Consider the following 25018-nt stretch of genomic DNA (forward strand, 5'->3'; position numbering starts at 1 on the left):
TCAGCTCATCTTATTGAACCTTATCTACAATATGAACATATATACTCAGGCATCATATAATGACTCGTCATGGCACTTAACCCCATGCATCTGGATGTGTATTTGATGGCCTCACATGCACGGTTTCACATCATAGACGTGCCGTGGCACGACATCCACCCCCTCTAAACCTGCACATCCTCTGGTATGTGCCACACAGGTCCTGTATCTTAGCAATCACATCTGAATAGTTCTGCTTTCCCACCTGGATCAAATACCAATCGTTTTTGGCATATGTGCCATATCCTTTGCTCATATGAAGCCCTATCCTCACTTAGATTCTCTGCATATGCATAATTATCCTCATCATTCAAAGTGGGATGCTCTTCAAAATGATTTGCTTCAAAATTTTCCTCAGGCCATGTTTGAAGCCTTTGCACCACATATTGTATGGCCACACCAAATAACAACTGCATTAACAGCATGGAACACACACTTGGTAACATCCCATCCAAATCTACCGTGCCCGGATCCAGCTCACCCACTGACAAACATTCATTATTCTCATCCAAAGACGGAAAAGCATCAACACATACAAAGTCCAACAAGGCATCATCGAGAATAGCCTCCAGCTCTGAATCAATCTCATCACAATCATTTGGCTTACATAACACCTGCTCATCCTCACTTGCAACCAACAGTTGACTAGCATCAAGCATAGAAGAGCCAAAAGCTGATGGGGATCTATTATATACCATGAAATCATCCAATGCATCATCTAAGATAGCATCCAATCCAGGATCAGTCGCATTGAAGCCATTATCATCTTGCAATCCCACATGTTGATTATCATGAACATTTATACCCCCAGAGCTATATCCATTTGGTTGCTCATATGCAGCCTCTTGAGGCTCTGTGACCACACTTTGCATATCATGCATGTTATCTCCCAGTATTTCTTGATACCTGTCTGCAGATGGGCTTAGAATTATGGGTCCCTCACCCAAGTACCCTTGAATCTGTATATCATTGAACCCTGCATGATCCAAAAAGACAGATTCAATTTCCCTCTCCAAATCATCATCATAAACAGGCTTCCAAGCTCGAGATTGTTGCTCACAAATGTGGTTGCAAGGTAACCCCGACACTGATGACATAGCATCACCCTGTTTATTGTTGGAACACCCTGTTAGAATTCCAGAATAACCCAAATCCAAAGAACCTTGGCAACCAGCTTCAGAAGCAACATCACTGTTGGAATCACCCATATCACTCACCCCCTCTAAATCAATCACACATACTTGTGGCCCGTCTGCATATTCATGTACATCATCCTGCTTATAAGCATCATAACCAGATAAGAATGCAGTAATGATAGCATCTTCTTCTTGTCTTAGATCTTCAAACTCTGCAATCATGCTTTCAGCAAGAAGCATTGGTTCCCTGTTCTTCACACATATGATACGACACCTGAGGAATACCCTTCAAATGAGCACTTTCGTCATGAGAATCCTCAAGTTTACACAGCTTACATGCTTCACAGCCCAAGAGGAAACTATTAGCAATGTCCTCTTCCTCGTGTACTGGGTCTTGAGCACCTGTCCTGAAGCTCTCTGAATCAAGTGTCTCCTCAAGCATAGGCACACACACATCATTTGGTATGATCATAGGACCCTGTATGTTTGCACCCTCAAACAAGGAAGATAGATTATACTTGCAGAGTTCACCCATTGCATCTTTATGAGACTGTAGCAAAGCATCCCTTTTGGCACTGTGAAGGCCTTGTTGCTCACTAATGGCTTTTTGCAGTCCCAATTTAGCATAAACAGCCTCCACAATCTCTGTATCAGCCTTGAATAGCAATTGATTGTCCTCCATAAGACATGCATCGACAACCGCTTCTAAATTGGCTCGGATTGTTGCTGGAACACTATCACAGCTCACATTATACCTGGAACTCACATAAATAAGTGCATCTGCAAAATCACTCCATCGTTTGGAGTGATACTCTGCTAGTTCCAGCACTTCATCCTTTAAATCAGGACTTATAAGGTATGCAAAAGATGTAATCATCATGTTTTCTGGAACCCCTTGATTCTCCATCTCTGCCTCGTAACACCTTAGATAGCTTTCTGGATCATAACCATCAAATATATTGACCCTGTCATATACCAATTGCACGCAATTTCCACTGCTTCCTGATTTCGCTTTTCTTCTTCAATCTTCCTGAACCGCTCTTCAAGCTCTTTCATCTCTGCATATGAATGCTCCATTTTGCTAGCCATCTCTACGTACTCTCACCCCAGCGGTTTCACGTCGGGTTCACCAAAGCTGTCGTGACGTGGGCGGTGTCGCTGGGAAAGTGCGAGACTTCTGGCTGTGAGAGTAGGTGCCAATCCTAACAAGGAATCTCACATTTAAAATTTCCCAAAAAGCATAGGACAAATCCATCCTTGAATTTGTGTTCCAATTGCTTATCCCTTTCCAAGCATAGATTCACTGGCTTCTTTTTCCAAAACTTTCCAGTTAATCACATGTAGGCATAACATAACCTTTAAGTATTTCCAACATACATGTGACCCTTTTCATTCCATACATCCACTGTCACCATTCCCAACATCTCATAAAGTTCTTTATCACCTGAAAATCTGGCTTAAAATTCCAACAACTCACAAACACAAAATGATATATGGCATAACTTTAACATATTCTCATGATTTTAAAAGAAATCCATGGCCTGCATTTAGATCCACTAAGATAGAATCAAAGTCAATTTTCACTAGAGTCGTTGTTTGCTGTATTTCTGACTCTTGGATTCCATGTCCCTTGATGCAATATCCTCACATCGCTTCATTTCAAACCACCCTTTATTTTTTTTACAAAACCTTTGAAGGTTTATTGGCTCCATGTATTAACAAGCGTGGTAGGAAGGAAAAAAAGAAATTTTATCATGTTATTACTTATCTGAAGGCGGGGAAAAGCGATTTCATTCGAATTTCTTTGAAAAATATTCTTCCCACACTTCACTGCAGGCAGCGAACAGCCGGCGCATAGCTGGTTTTTGTGAATTTGAAGTAGGCATATCATTAGATAGTAGCAGCTCTGCTCTCTAATTCAAGCCCCAACACGCCATAAACAGTCGCTAAATGCATGAAATGATTCTCTCTGGTCGTGTCGCCTCTGTTCCTCGTTTTTTTTCTGCAGACCCTCTTCTGATAAGCCCCGCACCAATTCTCTGGTTTTTTTCTCTTCATTCCCGCGAGGAAGTCGGCGCCATCCACCTTTTGCAGCTAAAAATACGTTTTTTCCCATTTTGAATTTCCACGCTGCGCCTACTATTTCCTTTTTCCTTTATTTTGGAGTGTTGATATATATAATCAAACTCCTTTTCACCATAACCTTGCTATGGGTTTTTCTCACGCCTCATCAAAAGAAGCTCCATTTGGCATCCTTATTGCACATATGATCTTGCCATCTAAAGCATACGATCAAGAACCCAACCATTATGTACCATAAAGTCCTCTGTCTCAGTGCTAATATCAACTCAACCATGATAGGCACAGCTTATGAGCAATTCACCATCTCATGGAATCAATAAAGCAGTCGAACCACAAGCATAATCCAGTCCTATCAAGGCACAAGGTCTCTGCTAGCTCCAAAATTCTCCATAAGCATAAAAAAAAAATCCTCCACAATTCACACCACACTGTCAAAGGCTTCGAGACCTGGCTCAGCCTCAGCTCATCTTATTGAACCTTATCTACAATATGAACATATATACTCAGGCATCATATAATGACTCGTCATCATGGCACTTAACCCCATGCATCTGGATGTGTATTTGATGGCCTCACATGCACGGTTTCACATCATAGACGTGCCGTGGCACGACAACGTCCTCCGTCAAAAGTCCGTCCACCCCGACAACGTTGGACCACCCTCCCACCGGCCGGTGATTTTCGTGACCTGCACGTCCTCCGTCAAAAGTCCGTCCACCGACGACGTTGGACCACCCTCCCACCGGCGGTGATTTTCGTGACCTGCACGTCCTCCATCAGAAGTCCGTCAACGATCCTTCAAACGCCAAAATCCCACGGTGCCTTCTTCTTGCGGTCTTCCTTGACCCTTTTTTTAAAATTTGTTTAGAGACATAATTGAGAGTATCATCATTTGTTGTCGGAAACAAACAGTTCCAGGGAATACAAATAATTGTCATGCTTGCTAGGGTTCTTGTTACTATGCTTAATGCATGCAGTAATATGTGTTCATGCATGCATGACACACTTAAAGCTTTTGTTGCCAATACAAATAATTGTCATGCTTGCTAGGGTTCTTGTTGCTATCCCTAGTTTACTACACAGACCCAGTTTGAAAATCAGCCTTAGTTTATCGATGGTGTTTATTGCATGCATGCTTTATAGCCATGCTTGGGTTCACTTATTGCCATGATTAATGTCTTGTTGCCATGCATGTATTTTAGTAATATGTAATCATGCATACATGACACTTTAAAGCTTCAACCTATTGGTATGCAAGAAATGAATTTTTGATATTTTTAGCTTGTTTGTTGTTCTTTACTTTCATAACATGCCACTCAACCCATTTTCCTCCCTCTTGAAGGAAATCATTAATGAGGCGAACCATGAGCATGTGGCTCCATCTCAAGTGAAGAAGAGGCAAAAGTGTGTTGTTTTTTCTCCTTTGAAGGTAAGAGATGGATGTACTAGTTGGTCAGAGGGCTTCTGATGTACTAGTTGGTGAGAGGGCTTCTTTGTAAACATGGTACTAACCTTAAATTGTATTTACCATGAAACTTTGTAATCTTCCAATTCAAAAGACTCGATCAAAGAAAAATGTTCAAATCCATGATAGTGAAGGCTCCTCACATGGAAACAAAAATATCGATGAGGAAGTGTCGATGAGAAATGTGGAATTCGAGGGAAAAGCCTCCCTTACAATGGTATGAAAATACTACTCTTCAACCTTTGTACTACTTTATTTCTTGTTTTTTGTACACTAATATACATAAATATGCATTGTTTCTTGTTTCCTCACTTTAGGAGAAAATTGTCAACAAGGAGGCTCATGTAGTGCTCTCTAAAAAAAGTAAGAAACGGAAGAAGGTAAGAGGTGGAAGATGTCTCTTTGTACACAATTTAAGAGTAGGCTTTATTTTACATACCTTGGCTCCTTATGTCAAGTCTTGTTTGTTTGAACTTGAAGGGGATGGCTTGCAATGTAAATGCATCTTATGTTGATATTAGCTCTCCGAGTGAGAGTAAGCCTTCAAATGTAATAATAACAATATCCACTAGTGAGATTAAGACGCACAATGTCTTGGGCAAGGTAAAAGATCTAAGTGCGGTCTATGAAAGGTATACTTTATTTAACTCTATGGCTTGAATATTGAATTATCTTAACATATGCATGGTTTCAATCTACGCAAGGATTGATTTTTGGTTATGTAGACTTCAACACGGAGAGACTATTCACTTACACTCTACACGTTGGGGATTCATTGCCGAGGTGGATGTGCAACTAGCCGAGTCAATCATGCATGTGGAAGCGTCTACTCGTGTGCTTAACCTATTTGCCATGTCGGTAATTTTTTTAATTCTGAAATATAGCTTTTGGATTTGCAGCTCAAAGATGCTTAAAGCATGTTGATTTTGTAGGTGGATGAAAAAAACCCTACCTGTAGATGCTCTGGAGAAGGTTTCATTCGTGGATAGTTTATGGTATGAATATGTGGCTTCACGGCGTCCAACGAGCAAGACTTCATTGCAAAATTTCTTTGGACATATTGATATGAGCAAGCATGTGTTCTTGTTTCTACCTCTAGTACATAGGTAAAGTCAATAGTTTACTCATATTGATGCATGTGTTCTTGTTTTTGTCATTAGTAGACAAAGCACTTGCAACTTCATGTTTTTCAGGCACCATTGGACTCTTTTTGTGGTCTATAATTACCACATCATGAAGGTGAGAGGCTTGTCATCGAGAAAAAATATTCTCCTGCACCTAGACTCACTGCATGTAGGGAATTCGGGCGAGTATGTTTCCATTGTGCAACGGTAAGACAAGAGCTTTACTTTGAAGTTCATGAATCCATAATGCTTGGGTAAATGCTAACTAACATTTTACATCTATATACAATATTGTGTCCTTTATATAGCATGATATATGGCATTTTTTGGATTGGATCAATTGAGACATATGTCGATAAACATTGTAGGTGCCAAAACAACCAAACGCAATTGATTGCGGATTTTATGTAATGGCATTTATCAAGAAACTAATTGATGGGAGCCTTATAGATACACCTCCAAAGCATTGGGTATGCACATGCTTATTAAAAAGCTTCCTTACGAAATCTCTTGCTATGTATGTGCTTAATGTGATTTTGGTGTTCTAAACTCTAACATTGCTTTTTTTCTTGTGTAGCTATCAAAGAAGTGGTTCGACCATGGATATGTCATGAAGTTGAAGGATGAGTTCAGTTCTTGGCTCAGCCATGTATTAGACAAGCATCTGCCCTTAGCATCGTGACCTTCTTAGTTTGCTATGTTAGTTTTTTGGGCACTAGATTTGCGAACTTAGTCAATGGAAGGCTTATGCCATTTTATGATATATGACATTGTATGTCTCCACAATAGTGAAGATAAGTCTTATTTTGGGATTTTATAGTTGGTATAAAATTACATTTCGAGATAAGTTGTACACTTCTTGAAAGGCTACACTTCCATGGAATGCTAAATCTTTTGGTTGTAAAGATTTTGTATTAGATGAGTTCAATACATGTGTCAATGCAGTAGTTATTTTTGGTTTACTCCTTGTTTATGCAAAACTGCGCTTTTTATCGATGTGAGGCTACTTGCAAACCTCATTGGCTTTATGAGTCTTCAATATCATCCATTGGCAAATTCAAAGGCAAAGTCCATTGTTGCTTACGCTATAAATATTACGTGAGACTTCCATTTGTACTTCCGCTTGTCCTAGTTTTTGCACAGTCCTAGTTTACTGCACAGTCCTTGTTTTTGCACAGTCTTAGTTTACTACACAGTCCTAGTTTACTACACAGTCCTAGTTTATGTGAAAACGCTTACCAATGAGAGATCATACACACATCCAAACGCTTACCAATGAGAGATCATACACACTTACCTAATGAGAGATCATACACACTTACCAATGAGAGAGATCACAAATACTGAAAAACAGGACAGTACTTGCCACCATTTCACAACATTAGTTTCCTCATATATATATCACCAAAGCATTTCAACCACTCTATTCCACATGATTGATATCAAGTGTACAGTATCTTAAGAAAAGCGTCTCTCCTCATCCTTACAATCACCATATAAAAAAGACATGATCTTATATTGCAAGCTTGTACTTCCATTTGTACTTTGGCTTGTCCTAGTTTTTGCACAGTCCTAGTTTACTGCACAATCCTAGTTTATGTGGAAAGGCTTACCAATGAGAGAGATCATACATATATCCAATGCCACACAAATACTGAAAAATAAGACAGTACTTGCCACCAGTTCACAACATTAGTTTCCTCGTATAGCTTTCACCAAAACATTTCAACCATTCCATCCCACATGATATATATCAAGTGTACAATAGCATAAGTCTAACGCGCGATGCGTTATCTTTTTGAGGACTTGTCCACTTGGAAGAGTCAAAGAAAAGTGTCTCTCCTCATCCTTACAATCACCATACAAACAAGACATGATCTTACATTGCAAGCTTTGTAATCCATCGCATAATAGCACATCCTTGTTTATGAGGATGCCTTCAACACCGACGGGAGCATGTCTTTCAGTTAAAGGCAATAAACCATGGCAAGTGTGACAAGAGAGGGTAGAAAGAAGGTCTACCAGCAATGTTTTTGTGCAGCAATGTGGGCACCAAATACGTGGTCTTTTATCAAAGTGAATACGATGTCTACCACGTTGATGTTTTCTTCTCAATACACCGGTTACATGAGCTCGTTTGTTGGGGGGACACAATTCAGCTTCCTCAAATGAAGTTGGAATGGTATTGAAAGGCTCTCTTGGCCTTCCATGGCCAAGCCTAGTTGTCGTCACATGTGCTTGAATTTGACGAACACTCCCTCTTGTAGGCATGTCAATCTCCTTTGGCTTGATAAGATTTGTAAGGTACTCCTTTGAGGTTTGTAGCTGTGTCAAGCATAATTCTTTTTCTGTAGAGTCCTTTGTGTCCAATTCTTCCTCTATTTGACTTAAAATTCTTCTAAATTCTTCAATGCAGAGATGAATGTCTTCACTTATGTTGGCCTCTTTAATATTACAAGGGCTCGCAGAAGTCTCACAAATCTCGTGATCCATTGAAACCATTCCCAAGGTGCGTGCATTGTCAATAATGGGAAGAAAGTTGTATAACTCAGGAAAGTGATGCCTCATTATCAATCTTATGCCATATAAGTGCTTGCAGTCACTTGTCCAATCAGGACAATCACAATAATTAGATTGCATACTCACATGATACCATTGGCTTGAAGAAGAGGTGCTTTGAATCTTGAACGACAAGGCCATTTCATTGATAACTTTCAACGATGAGGGGTCACTTTCAATCATTCATATCCATCACATTCATTCTCATCACCATTATATCACATCACGTCTATCCACATCATATCTCATTTCATCGTTGTAATATTCTCTCCCCTGCATACAACCTTGAAGTGTGCATCTTTGATGATCCACGAATACTAAAGCACCCAGAATCGGCTAGATCAAGAAGTACAAATGTCAAGAAGAGGATTTAAGATACTTTAAGTGAATACAACAAAAATGTTAAAAGAACTAGTGATATTACCTATTTCTTGCTTTTGCTTCAAGAACTCAAGCATAGTTCCACCCATGCGCCTGCCAGTCTTGGAATCGCCCACAAGAGCATGTATAAGTTCAAGGATGGACCGGTTGATTTGTGCATCCAAGAGAGTGTATTTTATGTACTGCCATAGGCGCTCCACCAAGTTAGTAGTATCAACATTCCCATAAGAAAACAATCGGCCAAATTTTGGCCATCACCTTTACCATACACAAGTAGACCTACACCAACCATTTGTTACATATCGAATGATATTGTCATGTGCATTGTAACATTGTAAGAAATGTTGATACTTCTGTTCAAATTCCATTTCTGTAACCGAGTGCATGAGATTTGACATTGATGTGTAGATCTCATCTTGTATTTCTTTGGGAACCTACATTTTTCACATTTTTGTTAGAGGTTAAATTATAACAAAAAACTCATATTAAATCAAATATGGTATTCCGGTCGAGATGGTTAGTCTTGCAGTGATTCCTCCAAGCAACCCTGGCCATTTCCCACAATCTTTAACCTGGCGAGAGCCATCTTGCTTCTCTCATTGTAGCCAGTTACATCAAAGTATTCTTCCATAGCCTCAATCCACTTTTCCACTACTTTACCTAATTGCTCCCCTTCACCCTTGAAGGGACCAGGTTGGGATCAGTGCAGTGCTTTTCGAACATCCGGATCTAACTCTTCGTCATCGGTTAGAGGATCCGGTTGCCTTGCACGAGCCGCGCGCCTCATGACTCTAACAAAACAAGATTTTTGTCAGCTTAACTTTGACAATAGATTTATGATTATTTAATTTTTGAGATCTATTTTTAAACAGATAATTATTTCATCATACTTCTTGAACAAGATTAACCATATTCACAATCATGAAAGCAATTTGGATTTTTTTTATTTATTTTTTACAAAACCTCATTTATTATCAAAAGTTATTGATATATACATAGAGCATCACGGCTCCAAAGTCATTGCCTCAATCGCGTACGCATAAAGAAGCGAAACTGCAAAGGAGACATGCCATGGTACACACGATTCATTACAGAAAGAGGTTTGTAATTCTACTTCTAGGGATAAAGCGGCTAAGGAGCCTAAAAACTCGGCATGAAATTCTAAAGTTCCTGGGTGAATAATTAAAGAGTTGTACATGCTGAACAAACCCTAGCGTTATCAGAATCATGGCTAAGGAAATATTTTGCCTGAGCCTCTGATGTTGATTGGTCCTCAAAAGAACCACATATACCGACATCACTCTACAGGATCAGGAAAGTAAAGACTCTCAAAATGACGTGCGCGTCTCACTCTGCTTACTCGGGTCAGAGTTGATGAGGTGCTCGAATGCAAAGGCTATCATATCCTGACTCTGGGAGAGTTCAAGAATGCCAGCTAGATTCGGGGTATCCATCTATAAATTTTCAATTCAATTTATGAGTTTTCAATTTTTGAAGTTCATTCAACATAATATTAACAAGCAAAAATATTATTTCCCAGATTTACTTTAAAATTTTAAGCAATTTCTGTTGCTGTTATGTAAATTCACAAGAGCGCTCTGATACCAACTGTGAGATCCCACTGCCCCCTCTGCACACCAGATTTCTGGTAGTAGCTAGCAGCAATGGAAGCAGCCCCCTTATGCGCGGGGCAGGGTTTCCCACTCGGGGCCTCGCCTCGAATGTCTGGGCACGAGACTAAGCTGGTGGTCATTCTGAAAACCAAAACCGAGAGAATTTTCCATGCTCAGAAAACAGGGATGATTCCACCATTTTGAATTTCTTAACGAATTTTTCTAACGAAGTCAAGATACTGAACTAACCTTCATCTGAATTAACCAAATAGAAGGGAAACTATTACAGACTTAACTTGAAGGGATCAACGCTTTTTTCCTAATTGAATCAGGCACAGCCGTTGATCTATTCATTAGAGAAGTTTTCAAGCTTTTATTTAACTACTCGAGTTCTAAACGTATTCCTATTAATCAATTTTATTATTAAAACTCTAATAATTCCAGCCTACCCCATCCGGCCCATGGGTTAGCCACGGCCCAACCACTGAATTGGTAGAACCAAATAAGTACTCACCCACCCATAATTAAATGCCTTTCTTAACTTTTGCTTTAGAATACAGATACGCACACACTCCTCTTTAAACTTTAACTTATAAAACAATCCATTGACAAATAATTATTGGTTACAGATATCATAACTCAAAATTTCTATCCAGTTCCTTGTTTCTCAAAAACAGGTATCACTCTGGACTCTCCGTCGAGACCAGCTGGTCAGCAAAACAAGATCCAGTAACAAATTACAATAATTCTTCGTCATCATACATATATATCTTCCACGACATACACATGGGTGTCCTAAGCACCGCAAGCCCGTGCATCGCCTGGTCAGAACCCTCCAAGATCCTCCTTAGGTGTCCTGGCACTTCACTCATGGACCGCTTCGTCGGCCCTCGCCCATCGTACCGGAAGCACACCATTTTTCACCATACCAAGGCTGGTCAAGACTTGGGTAGGTTTTTGCTGCGTGAGCCGTCCTTTGAACACTCCCCACCAGCTGTTACAACCGAACTTCCCTTAGAAAAACACATATACCAAGTGCTCCCTCCAGCATTCTAGCGTAAGATAGTCCTTTAAGAAAACTAGGGTTTCTATGCAAGTTTTCAGTTTTGAGTTTCTTTTGAATACAATGAGTATATCTTAAATCCATATCCCAAGACTTTCTGACCGCCCGCAGGTCTGAATTCCAAACAGAATTCCTCGAATTCTGTAACCTTGATCCTCAGATCAAAATCAAAGGGTCTTAACTTGATTTCAGATTCGGTGGGTGATTTGAGTGAATTTTTCTGAACTGGTCACATCGTCTTTTCTTGAAACTGGTCACATCATCTTTTCTCGAAACTGATTTTTTCGGCTGGTCACATCGTCTTTTCTTGAAACTGAGAAAGGAGTTATGTCTTGGTCATAGTCTGATCCAAGGTTTGGAAAGGTTCTCCCTGAACTATCTTTCTCGAAGGGTAATATTTCAATTACTACTTTACTAAATTTCATGAGTATTTGCTTAACTGAATTCAAAACTAATTCACGAATTCCTATGAAAAATAAGTTAATCATTTATCTAAAATTTCAACTTCGATAGTTTTTCTGAGTTCTTATTATTACTATCCTAGAGAATATGAAATGGTAGAATTTTCTCTCACAGAGTATTTACTTATTCATTTACCAATATTCATGGGATTTAAACATAAAATTAAAGACAACTCTTATTTTGATATAAAAATTCTGTATGCATCTATTTATGCAAAAGAATCAATTTTGATGAAAGTAACACTTTTATAATAATAATAATAAAATCTTTTATGCATAAAAATCAATTTTGATGAAAGTAACACTTTTATAATAAAAAAATTCTTTTATGCATCTATTTATGCATAAAAATTAATTTTGATAAAAGTAACACTTTTATAATAATAAAAATTCTTTTGTGCATCTATTTATGCATAAAAATCAATTTTGATGAGAGTAACACTTTTATAATTAAAAAAAATTATGCATCTATTTATGCATAAAAATCAATTTTGATGAATGTAACACTTTTATAATTAAAAAAATTCTTTTATGCATCTATTTATGCATAAAAATCAATTTTGATGAAAGTAACACTTTTAGAATTAAAAAAAATTCTCCAATATGCATCTTTCTATGCATAGAAATTAATTCTAATGGAATAACACTTTTATAATAAAAATATTTCTAATATGCAATTTCATATGCATAGAATGAAAATAACTTTTTTAGAATACACAAACGGTGGGGATTACTCTTTTTGAATAATAAAAGATAAAACTTATTTCACAAAATTTAAGAAAATTTTGCCATAACCTCCTTTGTATGGGTGACCATTTTTCAATTTTTTTCATTCTCAAGTTACTTAGAAATTACCCCAAATGGTTTAAAGCATTCTAAACTAGTCAAATTCCACTTTTTTAAAGAGAAACAATATGAAAAGTTTAATTCTAAGAATTTGATTACGTATCTAGGATAAAGAAAGGCTAAATTCAAGAATGAAGAGAGGGGGAAAGCCTTTCCAACAAGGCATAACATCATTTTTTCATTTTAAAGAAAACAAAAATTAGAAAACCATTAAATGGAATAAAGAAAAAGTAGGATTTCTAGCTTACATGAATTTTTGTGAGCTTTCCTTTGGCTTGATGGTTTGAGAAATCTACTCTTATTTGCAACAAGAGTGGCCACCAATTCTTTTGAAGAGGAAATGGTCAAAAACTAATGGCCGACCATATTGAATACTTGGGCTTTCTGGTACCCAAAGATGGAATTTCTCCAAATTATTTTGCAAAAGTCCAAGCAGTCTAACCCAAAAACAGTGAAAGAAGTCAAGGGATTCTTGGGATTGACTGGCTGGTATAGAATTTTTATACCAAAGTATGCTCTCATAGCTTCCCCCCTGACTAATCTTCTCAAGAAGAATACCCCGTTTCAATGATCTGTCGCCAGGTGCCAGAGTGCTTTTGATAAGCTAAAGACTGCCTGCCTTGGTAACCAATCGCGTTCTGAAGTTGCTAGATTTCTCTCTACCCTTTGACGTAGTAACTGATGCCAATGGTTTTGCCCTGGGAGGTGCACTCATGCAGGAAGGTCATGTAGTGGCCTATGAATCCCGAAAACTCAGAACGCATGAGAGGAATTATGATGTCCATGACTTGGAACTACTTTCAGTAGTATATGCCCTAAAGTTGTGGAGACATTACCTACTGGGTCAAAGATTCACTTTGATGACAGATAATCAGAGCTTAAAGTGGATCTTCACTCAGAAGGATCTCAACATGCGCCAAAGAAGGTGTATGCAAACCTTGCAGGAATTTGATTTTGAAATCAAGTACCGCCCAAGCAAAGAAATTGTGGTAGCAGATGCCCTCAGCAGAAAAGCCTCCTTGCTTGCAATCACTGTAGTGTCAAATCCTTTGATTATTGAAGCAAGAGAGAAGATCACGCAAGATAGATTCTTTGGCCCTATTGCTACCCTACTTATGCAGGAAAGCAAAACTCCACAGGAGCTGAACCGAGTTCAAGGGTACAGCCTAGATGATGGCAGATGGAACTCCAACCTAAAGAAATCCTTGATGTTCGAGAGAAGGTTCTCAGGAATAGAATTCTGAGAGAATTATTGGTTAAATGGAAGTTCTATCCTTTTGAAGATGCCACCTGGGAGAAAGAAGTCGAACTGTTGCGAGATTACCCCCAGTTTTTTGTGAGATGAGGACATCTCGCGTTTTTCAAGTGGGAGAGAATGTATGATTCCTCCCCAGCCTCTCAAGAAGTTCAGTATCTTCCCATGCAAGCAAATCCCTCTTCAGAAATATAAAAGATCTTGTTTCTACCTGTTTTAGCCTAGAGAGAGAAAATCTTCTAGAGAGAGGTGATATAGTTTTTAAATATTTTTGGATGAAAAAATATCTCATCTTATTAAAATAAATTCCCCTGAAATAGAAGTTCAAAAAGAATTTAGAAGGTGCATTAGAAATAAATTATCATATGTTCAAAAGGCCTTATCCTAAGGGTTTAGATTTTTTGAAAAATTTTAAATTAAGGTTTCTATGGACCAATAAGATTAATCCAAATGTAGGGAGGAGGTAAATTGAAGAAATAAAGAAAATCCCCCCCATCTCTCCTCTCTCCTGATTCAAAACTGGATCCAAAAAGTGAACTAAACTGACCCAAAAATGGTCAAAGATTGACCAAACTGATCTGGAAAATTCTAGAATCAGTTTGCTTGGTTAGAAGCTCACTTTTTCCTATAAATAGGAGCCTCTCCCTTTGTAAAAGCTTAATAGTATTTTATGCATTGTTACTCCACTCCTCCCAGAGCCAAAAATAGTGAATTTATTGATAATTCATTAGTTGCATTTACTCTTTTTTGCAAAGAGTTGGTGCTTCCTTAGAATCTCAAGAACTTTTCTGACATGAGCTTCATGGTCAGCTGCATTCTTTGAGTAAATCAGAATATCATCAAAGAAAACAAGAACAAAATCATCCAAGTATTCTCTAAGAATGTCCTCCATTAGGCGATTGAATGTAGCTGGGGCATTTGTCAATCCAAACGGCCTGATAGTGAATTCATAATGCCCATACCGAGTATTGATGGGGCTGTCTTCGGGATATCTTGCTCATTAATCCTGATCTGATAATACCTTGATTTGAGATCTATCTTTGTGAAGATCTGGGCTCCACTTAGCCTGTCCAGAAGCTCATCAATTCTAGGGATAGGATACGTATTCTTAACTGTGATTGAGACCTCTGTAGTCCACACAAAGTCTTAGCGTTCCATCTTTCTTTTTCTGAGAGAGAAATGGCGTACCCCAAGGTGAAACACTGGGTCTTACAAACCCTTGTTCTAACAGCTGTCTAAGCTGTTCCTTAAGTTCGATGGCTTCAAGAAACTGGCATTTTGTACGTGCGTAGGGCTACTGGGGGCTGAGCTCCGGGGGTCAATTCTATCTCATGATCTTCTTCTTGGATTTGAGGCATCTCTGTTAATTTTGCTGGGAGTAAATCATCATAATCACTTAACCATTCAGGTTCTTTAGCTTTTAACTTTGAGTCTACTGGATTCATTTTGGCAACATAAATGAGCTGCTTCTTTCTAAGTCCTTTTAGTAACTTAGAAGCTTTTACTAATTGCAGACTTGGGGATCCTGAAATTCCGGTTCCTTGAACATGAAGGTCACAGAAGGAAATGGTTCCATTATGACAGTGAATGTCAGCTTGCTTTTTGTGGAGCCAATCCATTCCAAGGATCCCGTCGAAAACTCCCAAAGGTATAACTCTGAACTGACAGTCAGTTAAATTCCCATCTAGATTGAACTGAATACGATCTGTCTCAAGGTGAGTGAAAAGAATCTTCCCACTAGCCAATTCAACTTGCATAGGTTTCCCTGATTTCTGTTCTAAGACTAGCTTACGCAAGCATCCTGGGGAAATGAAAGAATGAGTACTGCCTGAATCAATCAAAAGCTTAAAAGGCTTACCCTGATACTCAGCTGGAGTATGGATGACTGAGAATTGGCGATTTGGCCCTTGGTTTTCAATTGCAGCATAAATCTGTCCTCTTTCCTCTTCCACTACCTCAGCTATTGTGACTGCTCTGGCTGTTGCAGTCGGTGGAACTCTTTCTCTTTGGTTGCCCCAGTTCCTAGGAAGGAGTTCTGAGGCTACTCTGGACAGAGGCAGATGGCTAAGCTGAAGTTCTCTTGGGATTTCCCTGATTTGGGCAAGACGGGACCCTGATTTGACTAATACGAAGGGATTGGCCTGTGTATCCCTCTGAAAGAGGTGGGGCTCTTGAGAAAGTGTTCTGGGAGAAGGGTCTTCCTTCACTTTTGAATCTTCCCGCATCCTAATTCTGAATTGGGCCTTACTGCCTCTTTGGGGATGTAAAGTTTGAAGTACTTCCCAAGGTTTGGAATCTTTTAAAGTTAGAGGGTGCAGGCTTCGGCGGGACCTTAACGACAAAGGCTTTGGCAAAGTCCTTTGCCATTCTTACTGCTTCGGCCATTGAGACAGGTTTGGCATTCTTTACTAAGGTGTCCAATGGTTCGTTCATTCCTCGAATGAACTTGGCCCAGGAACTCATTCATTTTAGTTTCAAGGAAGCCCGAAGGACAAAACCTCTTTTTGAGGTAAGCTTTAAGATCGGTCCAGGTCTGGGTTTTTCGGTCTCGAGACGGTTAGTCTCGCAGTGATTCCTCCAAGCGACCCTGGCCGTTTCCACAATCTTTAACCTAGTGAGAGCCATCTTGCTTCTCTCATTGCAGCTAGTTACATCAAAGTATTCTTCCATAGCCTCAATCTACTTTTTCACTACTTCACCTAACTGCTCCCCTTCACCCTTGAAGGGACCAGGTTATCATCTCCTGACTCAGGGAGAGTTCAGGAATGCCAGATAGATTCGGGGTATCCATCTATAAATTTCCAATTCAATTTATGAGTTTTCAATTTTTGAAGTTCATTCAACATAATATTAATAGGCGAAAACATTATTTCCCAGATTTACTTTAAAATTTTAAGCAATTTCTGTTGCTGTTACGTAAATTTACAACAGCGCTCTAATACTAACTGTGAGATCCCACTACCCCCTCCGCACACCAGATTCCAGGTAGCTGGCAGAGCAAACAAGCGAAAGAAGCTCCCTCATCCACGGAAGAAGCTCCCTCATCCGCGGGGCAGGGTTTCCCACTCGGGGCCTCACCCTCGAATGTCTGGGCACGAGACTAAGCTGGTGGTCATTCCAAAAACCGAAATCGGGAAAATTTCCCATGCCCGAAAAACATGGACGATTCCACCATTTTGAATTTCTTAACGAATTTTTCTAACGAAGTCAGGATACTGAACTAACCTTCATCTGAATAAACCAGATAGAAGGGAAACTATTATAGACTTAACTTGAAGGGATCAACGCTTTTTTCCTAATTGAATTAGGCACAGCCGTTGATTTATTCATTAGAGAAGTCTTCAAGCTTTTATTTAACTACTCAAGTTCTAAACGTATTCCTATTAATCAATTTTATTATTAAAACTCTACTGATTCTAGCCTACCCCATCCGGCCCATGGGTTAGCCACCGCCCAACCACTGGAATTGGTAGAACCAGACAAGTACTCACCCACCCATAATTGAATGCCTTTCTTAACTTTTGCTTTTTTAGAATACAGATACGCACACACTCTTTAAACTTTAACTTATAAAACAATCCATTGACAATTATTGGTTACAGATATCATAACTCAAAATTTCCATCCAGTTCCTTGTTTCTCAAAAACAGGTATCACTCTGGACTCTCCGTCGAGACCAGCTGGTCAGTAACGAGATCCAGTAAAACAAATTACAATAATTTTTCGTCATCATACATATATATCTTCCACGACATACGCATGGGTGTCCTAAGCACCGCGAGCCCATGCATCGCCTGGTCAGAACCCTCCAGGATCCTCCTTAGCTGTCGTGGCACTTCACTCAGGGACTGCTTCGTCGGCCCTCGCCCATCGTACCGGCGGAAGCACACCATTTTTCACCATACCAAGGCTGGTCAAGACCTGGGTAGGTTTTTGCCACGTGAGTTGTCCTTTGAACACTCCCCGCCAACTGTTGCAAACTGAACTTCCCTTAGAAAAACACATATACCAAATGCTCTCTCCAGCATTCTAGCGTAAGACAGTCCTTTAAGAAAACTAGGGTTTCTATGCAAGTTTTTAGTTTTGAGTTTCTTTTGAATACAATGAGTATATCTTAAATCCATATCCTAAGACTTTCTGATCGCAGGCCTAAATTCCAAACAGAATTCCTCGAATTCTGTAACCTTGATCCTCAGATCAAAATCAAAGGGTCTTAACTTGATTTCAGATTCGGTGGGTGATTTGAGTGAATTTTTTTAAACTGGCCACATCGTGTTTTCTTGAAACTGACGAAGGAGTTATGTCTTGGTCATAGTCTGATTCAGGGTTTGAGCCTGGAAGGGTTCTCTCTGAACTATCTTTCTTGAAGGGTAATATTTCAATTACTACTTTACTGACATTCATGCATTTGAGTATTTGCTTAACTAAATTCAAAACTAATCACGAATTCCAATGAGGAATAAATTAATCATTTATCTAAAATTCCGACTTCGATAGTTTTTCTGAGTTTTCTCATTACCAAATTAGAGAATATGAAATAGTAGAATTTTCTCTCACAGAGTATTTACTTATTCATTTACCAATATTCATGGGATTTAAACATAAAGTCAAAGAGAACTCTTAATTTGATATAAAAATTCTGTATGCATCTATTTATGCATAAGAATAAATTTTGATGAAAGTAACACTTTTATAATTAAAAAAAATCTTTTATGCATCTATTTATGCATAAAAATCAATTTTGATGAGAGTAACACTTTTATAATAAAAAATTCTTTTATGCAACTATTTATGCATAAAAATCAATTTTGATGAGAGTAACACTTTTATAATAAAAAATTTCTTTTGTGCATCTATTTATATATAAAAATCAATTTTGATGAAAGTAACACTTTTATAATAATAAAAAATCCTTTTATGCATCTATTTATGCATAAAAATCAATTTTGATGAAAGTAACACTTTTAGAATTAAAAAAAATTCTCCAATATGCATCTTTCTATGCATAGAAATTAATTCTAATGGAAATAACACTTTTATAATAAAAATATTTCTAATATGCATTTTTCTATTCATAGAATGAAAATAACACTTTTAGAATACACAAACGGTGGGGATTACTCTTTTTGAATAATAAAAAATAAAACTTATTTCACAAAATTTAAGAAAATTTTGCCATAACCTCCTTTGTATGGCTAACCATTTTTCAATTTTTTTCATTCTCAAGTTACTTAGAAATTATCCCAAATGGTTCAAAGCATTCTAAACTAATCAAATTCCACTTTTTTAAAGAGAAACAATATGAAAAGTTTAATTCTAAGAATTTGATTACGTACCTAGGAAAAGAAAGACTGAATTCAAGAATGAAGAGAGAGGAAAAGCCTTTCCAACAAGGCATAACATCATTTTTCATTTTAAAGAAAATAAAAATTAGAAAACCATTAAATGGAATAAAGAAAAAGTAGGATTTCTAGCTTACATGAATTTTTGTGAGCTTTCCTTTGGCTTGATGGTTTGAGGAATCTACTCTTATTTGCAACAAGAGTGGCCACCAATTCTTTTGGAGAGGAAATGGTCAAAAACTAATGAATTATCAATAAATTCACTGTTTTTGGCTCTGGGGAGGAGTAGAGTAATAGCACATAAAATACTATTAAGCTTCTACAAAGAGGGGTGCTTCTATTTATAGCAAACTGATTCTAGAATTTTCCAGATCAGTTTGGTTAATTTTTGACCATTTTTGGGTCAGTTTAGTTCACTTTTTGGATCCAGTTTTAAATTAGGAGAGAGGAGAGATGAAATATCTAATTTTATTGATTTAAAATTCAAAAGCAATGATGGAAAAAAGGCGCCTACTTCATGAGGGGGAATCCCCACTCTGAGGTGTCAAAATTTTATTTTTTTTAGTATTTCCTTTGATCCTTAGTCCACTCTTCATCTTATAAGAGTATTTACTCATTTTGGGGGGGGATTTTGTTTATTTTTTAATTTACCTCCTCCCTATATTTGGATTATTCTTATTGGTCCATAGGAACCTTAATTTAAAATTTTTGAAAAATCTGGACCCTTAGGATAAGGCCTTTTGAACATATTATAATTTATTTCTAATGCACCTTCTGAAATTCTTTTTGAACTTCTGTTTTTCGGGGGAATTTATTTTAATAAGATGAGATATTTTTCCATCCAAAAATATTTAAAAACTGAATCACCTCTCTCCAAAAAAATTTCTCTCTCTAGGCCAAAACAGGTAGAAACAAGATCTTTTATATTTCTAAAGAGGGATTTGATTACAGGGGAAGATACTGGACTTCTTGAGAGGCTGGGGAGGAATCTTACATTCTCTCCCACTTGAAAAACGCGAGATGTCCTCATCTCGCAAACTGGGGGTAATCTCGGCTTCTTTCTCCCAGGTGGCATCTTCAAAAGGATAGAACTTCCATTTAACCAATAATTCTCTCAGAATTCTATTCCTGAGATCCTTCTCTCGAACATCAAGAATTTCTTCAGGTTGGAGTTTCATGATTCGGGCTTGGTACATACTTTTTAAGTAAGCTGACATGAAATACATTATGTACATTGAGATGAGGAGGCAGAAGAAGTTCGTAGTAAGTCACCTACTTTCTTTGTAATCAGATATGGCCCACAATATCTGGGGGGATAACTTCTTGTACTTCCCAAGAGATAGAGAACTTCTTTTGGGCGTACTCGAATGAAGACCATATCTGCTTCTTCGAATTTTCTATCTGTCCTCTTCTTATCTGCATACAGTTCTGTCTATCCTGGGCAGTTTTTTTATGTTTGCGAATTGACTGTATCTGCTACTCCATGTCGTCAAGCATCTGTCTGGACATCTCGACCCTGATCAATGGGACGGACCAAGTTAATGGAGTTAAGCAATCTTGTCCATACAGAGCTTTGAAAGGGCTCATCCCAATACTTCGGTAATAAGAAGCATTGTAGATAGGCGAACTCGACTAGGTGCAGATAACTTAGCCACTTTTTGGGTTCCTTGCCTCAGTATGACCAAAGTATATCTTTGATTACTTAGTTTACCCTTTCTGTTTGACCGTCGGTCTCGGGGTGGTAAGCTGTGGTGCTGAGATCCACGAAAGTTCCTGCTGTTTCGAAAAATGCAGTCCAGAATCTTGACGTGAATTTGGGGTCTCGATCACTTACTATTCTTCTGGGTAGGCCATGCAATCTGAAGATTTCCTTGAGGAACACTCTGGCCACATCCTTTGCAGTGTAGGTTTCTTTTACTGGAATCAGATGGGCAACGTTGGTTAGTCTATCAACTACCACGAAGATGGAGTTGTAACCTCTGAAGGTAATCTAGTAATAAAATCCATACTGATGCATTCCCACTTCATCTGCTGGGGGGGATGTCTAATGGATGTAACTTCCCATGCATTTTTACTTTCTCGGCTTTGACTTTCTGACAGGTCAGACATTGATGTATATGATTAAGCACATCCTTTTTTAGACCAAGTCAAAAGAAGCTTTTCTTTACAGACATGTAGGTCTTGATGAACCTGGATGTCCTGCACAATAAGGCTGTTATGGGCTTCATTCAGAATTTGACCCTTAGTTCCCTCATCATTGGGAATGCATAGCCTACGATTATAATACATAATTCCATCATCCAAGCTGTACCCTTGAACTCGGTTCAGCTCCTGTGGAGTTTTGCTTTCTTGCATAAGTAGGGTAGCAATAGGGCCAAAGAATCTATCCTGCATGATCTTCTCTCTTGCTTCAATAATCAAAGGATTTGACACTACAGTAATGTTGGAATTAGGGTTGCAGGAAAGCACACAAAGCTTGGAGGAGAAGAAGCAAGAATGCACACAACACACAGTGTATTAGATTGTGTCAATGTACAAAGATAAGTTAGCCCTAGAATGATGGGCGTATATACAAGCCGGGGGAAAAAACCTCCTAAGGAGGGAAAAAGTGCCCCGGCGGTCCTAAGTGTGTTCACACATATCACTGCCTATATATATGGCAACAAATCCCCCTGGGAGTGATGGTGTGAACGAGAGCTAGCACTCATGTATAGGAAAGTGCCATGCCCAAAGTAGATCAATCCACAAAGGGGAGCAAGCCCAAAGCTTTGCGGAAAGCTTCAAACTTCTCACGAGGAAGCGCCTTTGTGTGAAAAGATCGGCGAGGTTGTCTTGTGTTGGCACATATGCCAAGCTGATCTCTCCTGCTGAGAGTCTCTCCCTGACATAGTGATAATGCACCTCAATGTGCTTTGTGCGAGCATGAAAAATTGGGTTTCTCGCAACTACCAATACGCTCTGACTGTCAGTGTAGATAGAGGTGGCAGACTCCTGTCCAACACCCAAGTCAGCCATAAGTCGTCTGAGCCACACACACTCAACCGTAGCTGTGAAAGCTGCCCTGTACTCAGCTTCACAACTAGAAGTGGCCACAGTAGGTTGCTTCTTGCTCAACCAAGATATGCATGAGCTACCGAGCATGAAACAAAAACCACTTTGTGGACACTCTTGTGTCATAGCAACCAGCCCAATCTGAGTCCGAAAAAGCATGTAAATCTGGCGGCAACGATCCCCCCTTGGGATAAAACAACCCAAGATGTATGGTGCCACTCAAGTAGCAAAAGATGCATTTAACTACCTTCGAATGCTGAGACCGTGGGGGCTATGCATAAACCTGCTCGCCTGTGAGACTACAAACTGAATGTCCGGCCTTGTAATGCATACATAAATGAGGCAACCTGATAGAGTGTGACATCAAAGTGATCTCCAGCATCATGAAGACTGAACTTCAAACCTGTCTCCATTGGAGTAGCAATAGGCTTGCAGTCTTCAAGGCCAAATCTCCGCAACAATGTCTCAATATACTTTGTCTGACACAAAGCAATACCTCCATCACACTGCTTAAATTGTATCCCCAAATAATGATGCAAATGTCCCAAATCTGACATCTCAAAAGAGGCATTCAAATCAGCCTTAAAATCACCAATATGACTCTCATTTGGTCCTGTGAGCAGCATGTCATCGACAGAGAGAGCAATGATTAGATGTACATCATCCACACGTTTAACATACAAAGTGCTTTCTGTTGGACTATTCTGAAAACCATGTGCAGTCAAATATGCATGTATCTTTTCATACCAAGCTCGTGGAGCTTGCTTTAAACCATACAAAGCCTTTTTCAACCTGCACACTTTGTTTTCCTGCCCTCTTTGAGCAAAACCACAAGGCTGCGATACATACACCTCCTCATGCAAATCTCCATTCAAGAACACAATCTTTATTCTACCAATGCACAAATGCTACGAATGGTAGTCATATGACAAGTGGGAGCAAAGGTCTCATCAAAATCAATGCCCTTTTCTTGAGCATAACCCTTTGCAACAAGTCTAGCCTTATAGCGATCAACACTGCCATCGGCTTTTGTTTCAACTTAAAAACCCACTTACATCCAATGACCTTTTTACCAATAGGCAAATCACACAAAGACCATGTACCATTCTTCATTATAGCATCATATTCACTTTGCATTGCAGCCAACCAATTTTCTGATTTTTGTGCCTCATCAAATGAAAGAGGTTATTCCTCTTCACACACTAGACACAGCCAAAGCATAACAATCTGATGTATAAGAGGCATGCTGAAAACATGAACGAGTACGACTAGAAACAGGTGCATCAATTTTACTATCACGCAAGGTTTGCACCAGCCATTTAGACATACCTCTAGCCTGCTCATTTTCAGCCCTATCCTCATAAATTACATCCTGTAAATCTGCGTCAGAAATAGGCTGATCTATGATGTCGTTTAAAATCCGCATAGACTGAATATTTACCTCATTATAGGACTTACATTTGAATTCCCACCTATAAACAGAGGCAACAACATATCAAATACATCCCGTGAGCTCACACCTGTCTCTTTGGTACATGATAACAAAGGCTGCACAACATCTTCCACAAAAACAACATCTCGACTAATCAAGATATGCTTTGACTGCTGCAGATGATACAATCTGTAACCCTTGCTCTCAACACTATAACCAGCCTTATCATCCAATTTTCTACGTTATTGCAAAGGCACTAAAGCATACAAGCAACCAAAGACACGCAAGTGACCAATAGAAGGCTTCCTGCCATGCCAAGCTTCATATGGAGTAACAGACTGCAAGGCCTTAGTGGGACACCTGTTGAGTACATATGCAGCACACATGACAGCCTCAAGCCAAAACGCAGTGGCAAAGCTTGGCTCTTGACCATACATCGTGCCATCTCCATAAGTGACTTGTTTTTCCTCTCAAGCAACACCATTTTGTTGAGGGGTATACGGCACTGTACATTGGTGTTTTATCCCACGACTAGCCAGAAATGCATCAAACTCTTTAGACATGTACTCCCCCCCTCGATCAGAACGAAGGGTGCCCACAGTACAATTGGATACATTTTCAACCATAAGCAAAAACTATTTGGAGCACAAAAACACTTCGGACTTTGCCTTCAGTGGATATACCCATGCATGCCTTGAGTAATCATCAATGAAAGTCACGAAGTACAAGTGTTTACCAAATGACAGAGTTTGCATAGGCCCACATACATCACTATGTACAAGTTGCAATTTGCGAGTGGCCTGCACAAAACCATTCTTTGGAAACGTAGAACACTGCATTTTGCCCAAAATACAGCCTTCACAAACATGTTTTAATGGTGCCTCAAGAGGGGGCAATGAAGCAACCATATCAAATTTCTGCAAACGCAACAAACTAGCAAAGTTCAGATGACCAAAACGAGCATGCCATAGTTTTGCATCTGAAACTGCCTTTTCATCACAGAAACTGCATTTGCTGAATCTTCCACACACTTGTAAGACTTGAGCCTATACAGCCCACGAAACAAGGTGCCAGATGCAATAATCGTATCACCAGAAGTCAAATCAAGAACAATACATCTGTCATCCACAAATTTGACTACAAGTCCAAGTCTAGCAAGCACACAGAGA

General features: G+C 38.9%; 1 protein-coding gene across 1 annotated transcript; it reads left to right on the forward strand.

Moving 5' to 3' along the window:
• Positions 1-4628: 4628 nt before the first annotated feature.
• Positions 4629-6054, forward strand: LOC147615257 (uncharacterized). The gene is made up of 6 exons (XM_086779329.1): positions 4629-4686; positions 4817-4939; positions 5040-5102; positions 5203-5354; positions 5448-5828; positions 5916-6054. Exons 2-5 carry the CDS (start codon positions 4898-4900, stop codon positions 5644-5646), a joined length of 456 nt encoding a protein of 151 aa, XP_086635455.1. The 5' UTR covers positions 4629-4686; positions 4817-4897; the 3' UTR covers positions 5647-5828; positions 5916-6054.
• Positions 6055-25018: the final 18964 nt, after the last annotated feature.

The sequence above is a fragment of the Cibotium barometz genome, chromosome 40 (assembly GCF_041138505.1).
Source record: "Cibotium barometz isolate CiBa-2024 chromosome 40, ASM4113850v1, whole genome shotgun sequence".
NCBI classification, from domain to species: Eukaryota; Viridiplantae; Streptophyta; class Polypodiopsida; order Cyatheales; family Cibotiaceae; genus Cibotium; species Cibotium barometz.

Bases quoted from the DNA above. Each gene is read 5' to 3' on its own strand.
- LOC147615257 (XM_086779329.1), top strand. From the start codon at position 4,898: ATGAGAAATGTGGAATTCGAGGGAAAAGCCTCCCTTACAATG. The intron at 4,940-5,039 runs GTATGAAAATAC...TCCTCACTTTAG, and splicing joins GAAAAGCCTCCCTTACAATG to GAGAAAATTGTCAACAAGGA. The intron at 5,103-5,202 runs GTAAGAGGTGGA...TTGAACTTGAAG, and splicing joins AAAGTAAGAAACGGAAGAAG to GGGATGGCTTGCAATGTAAA.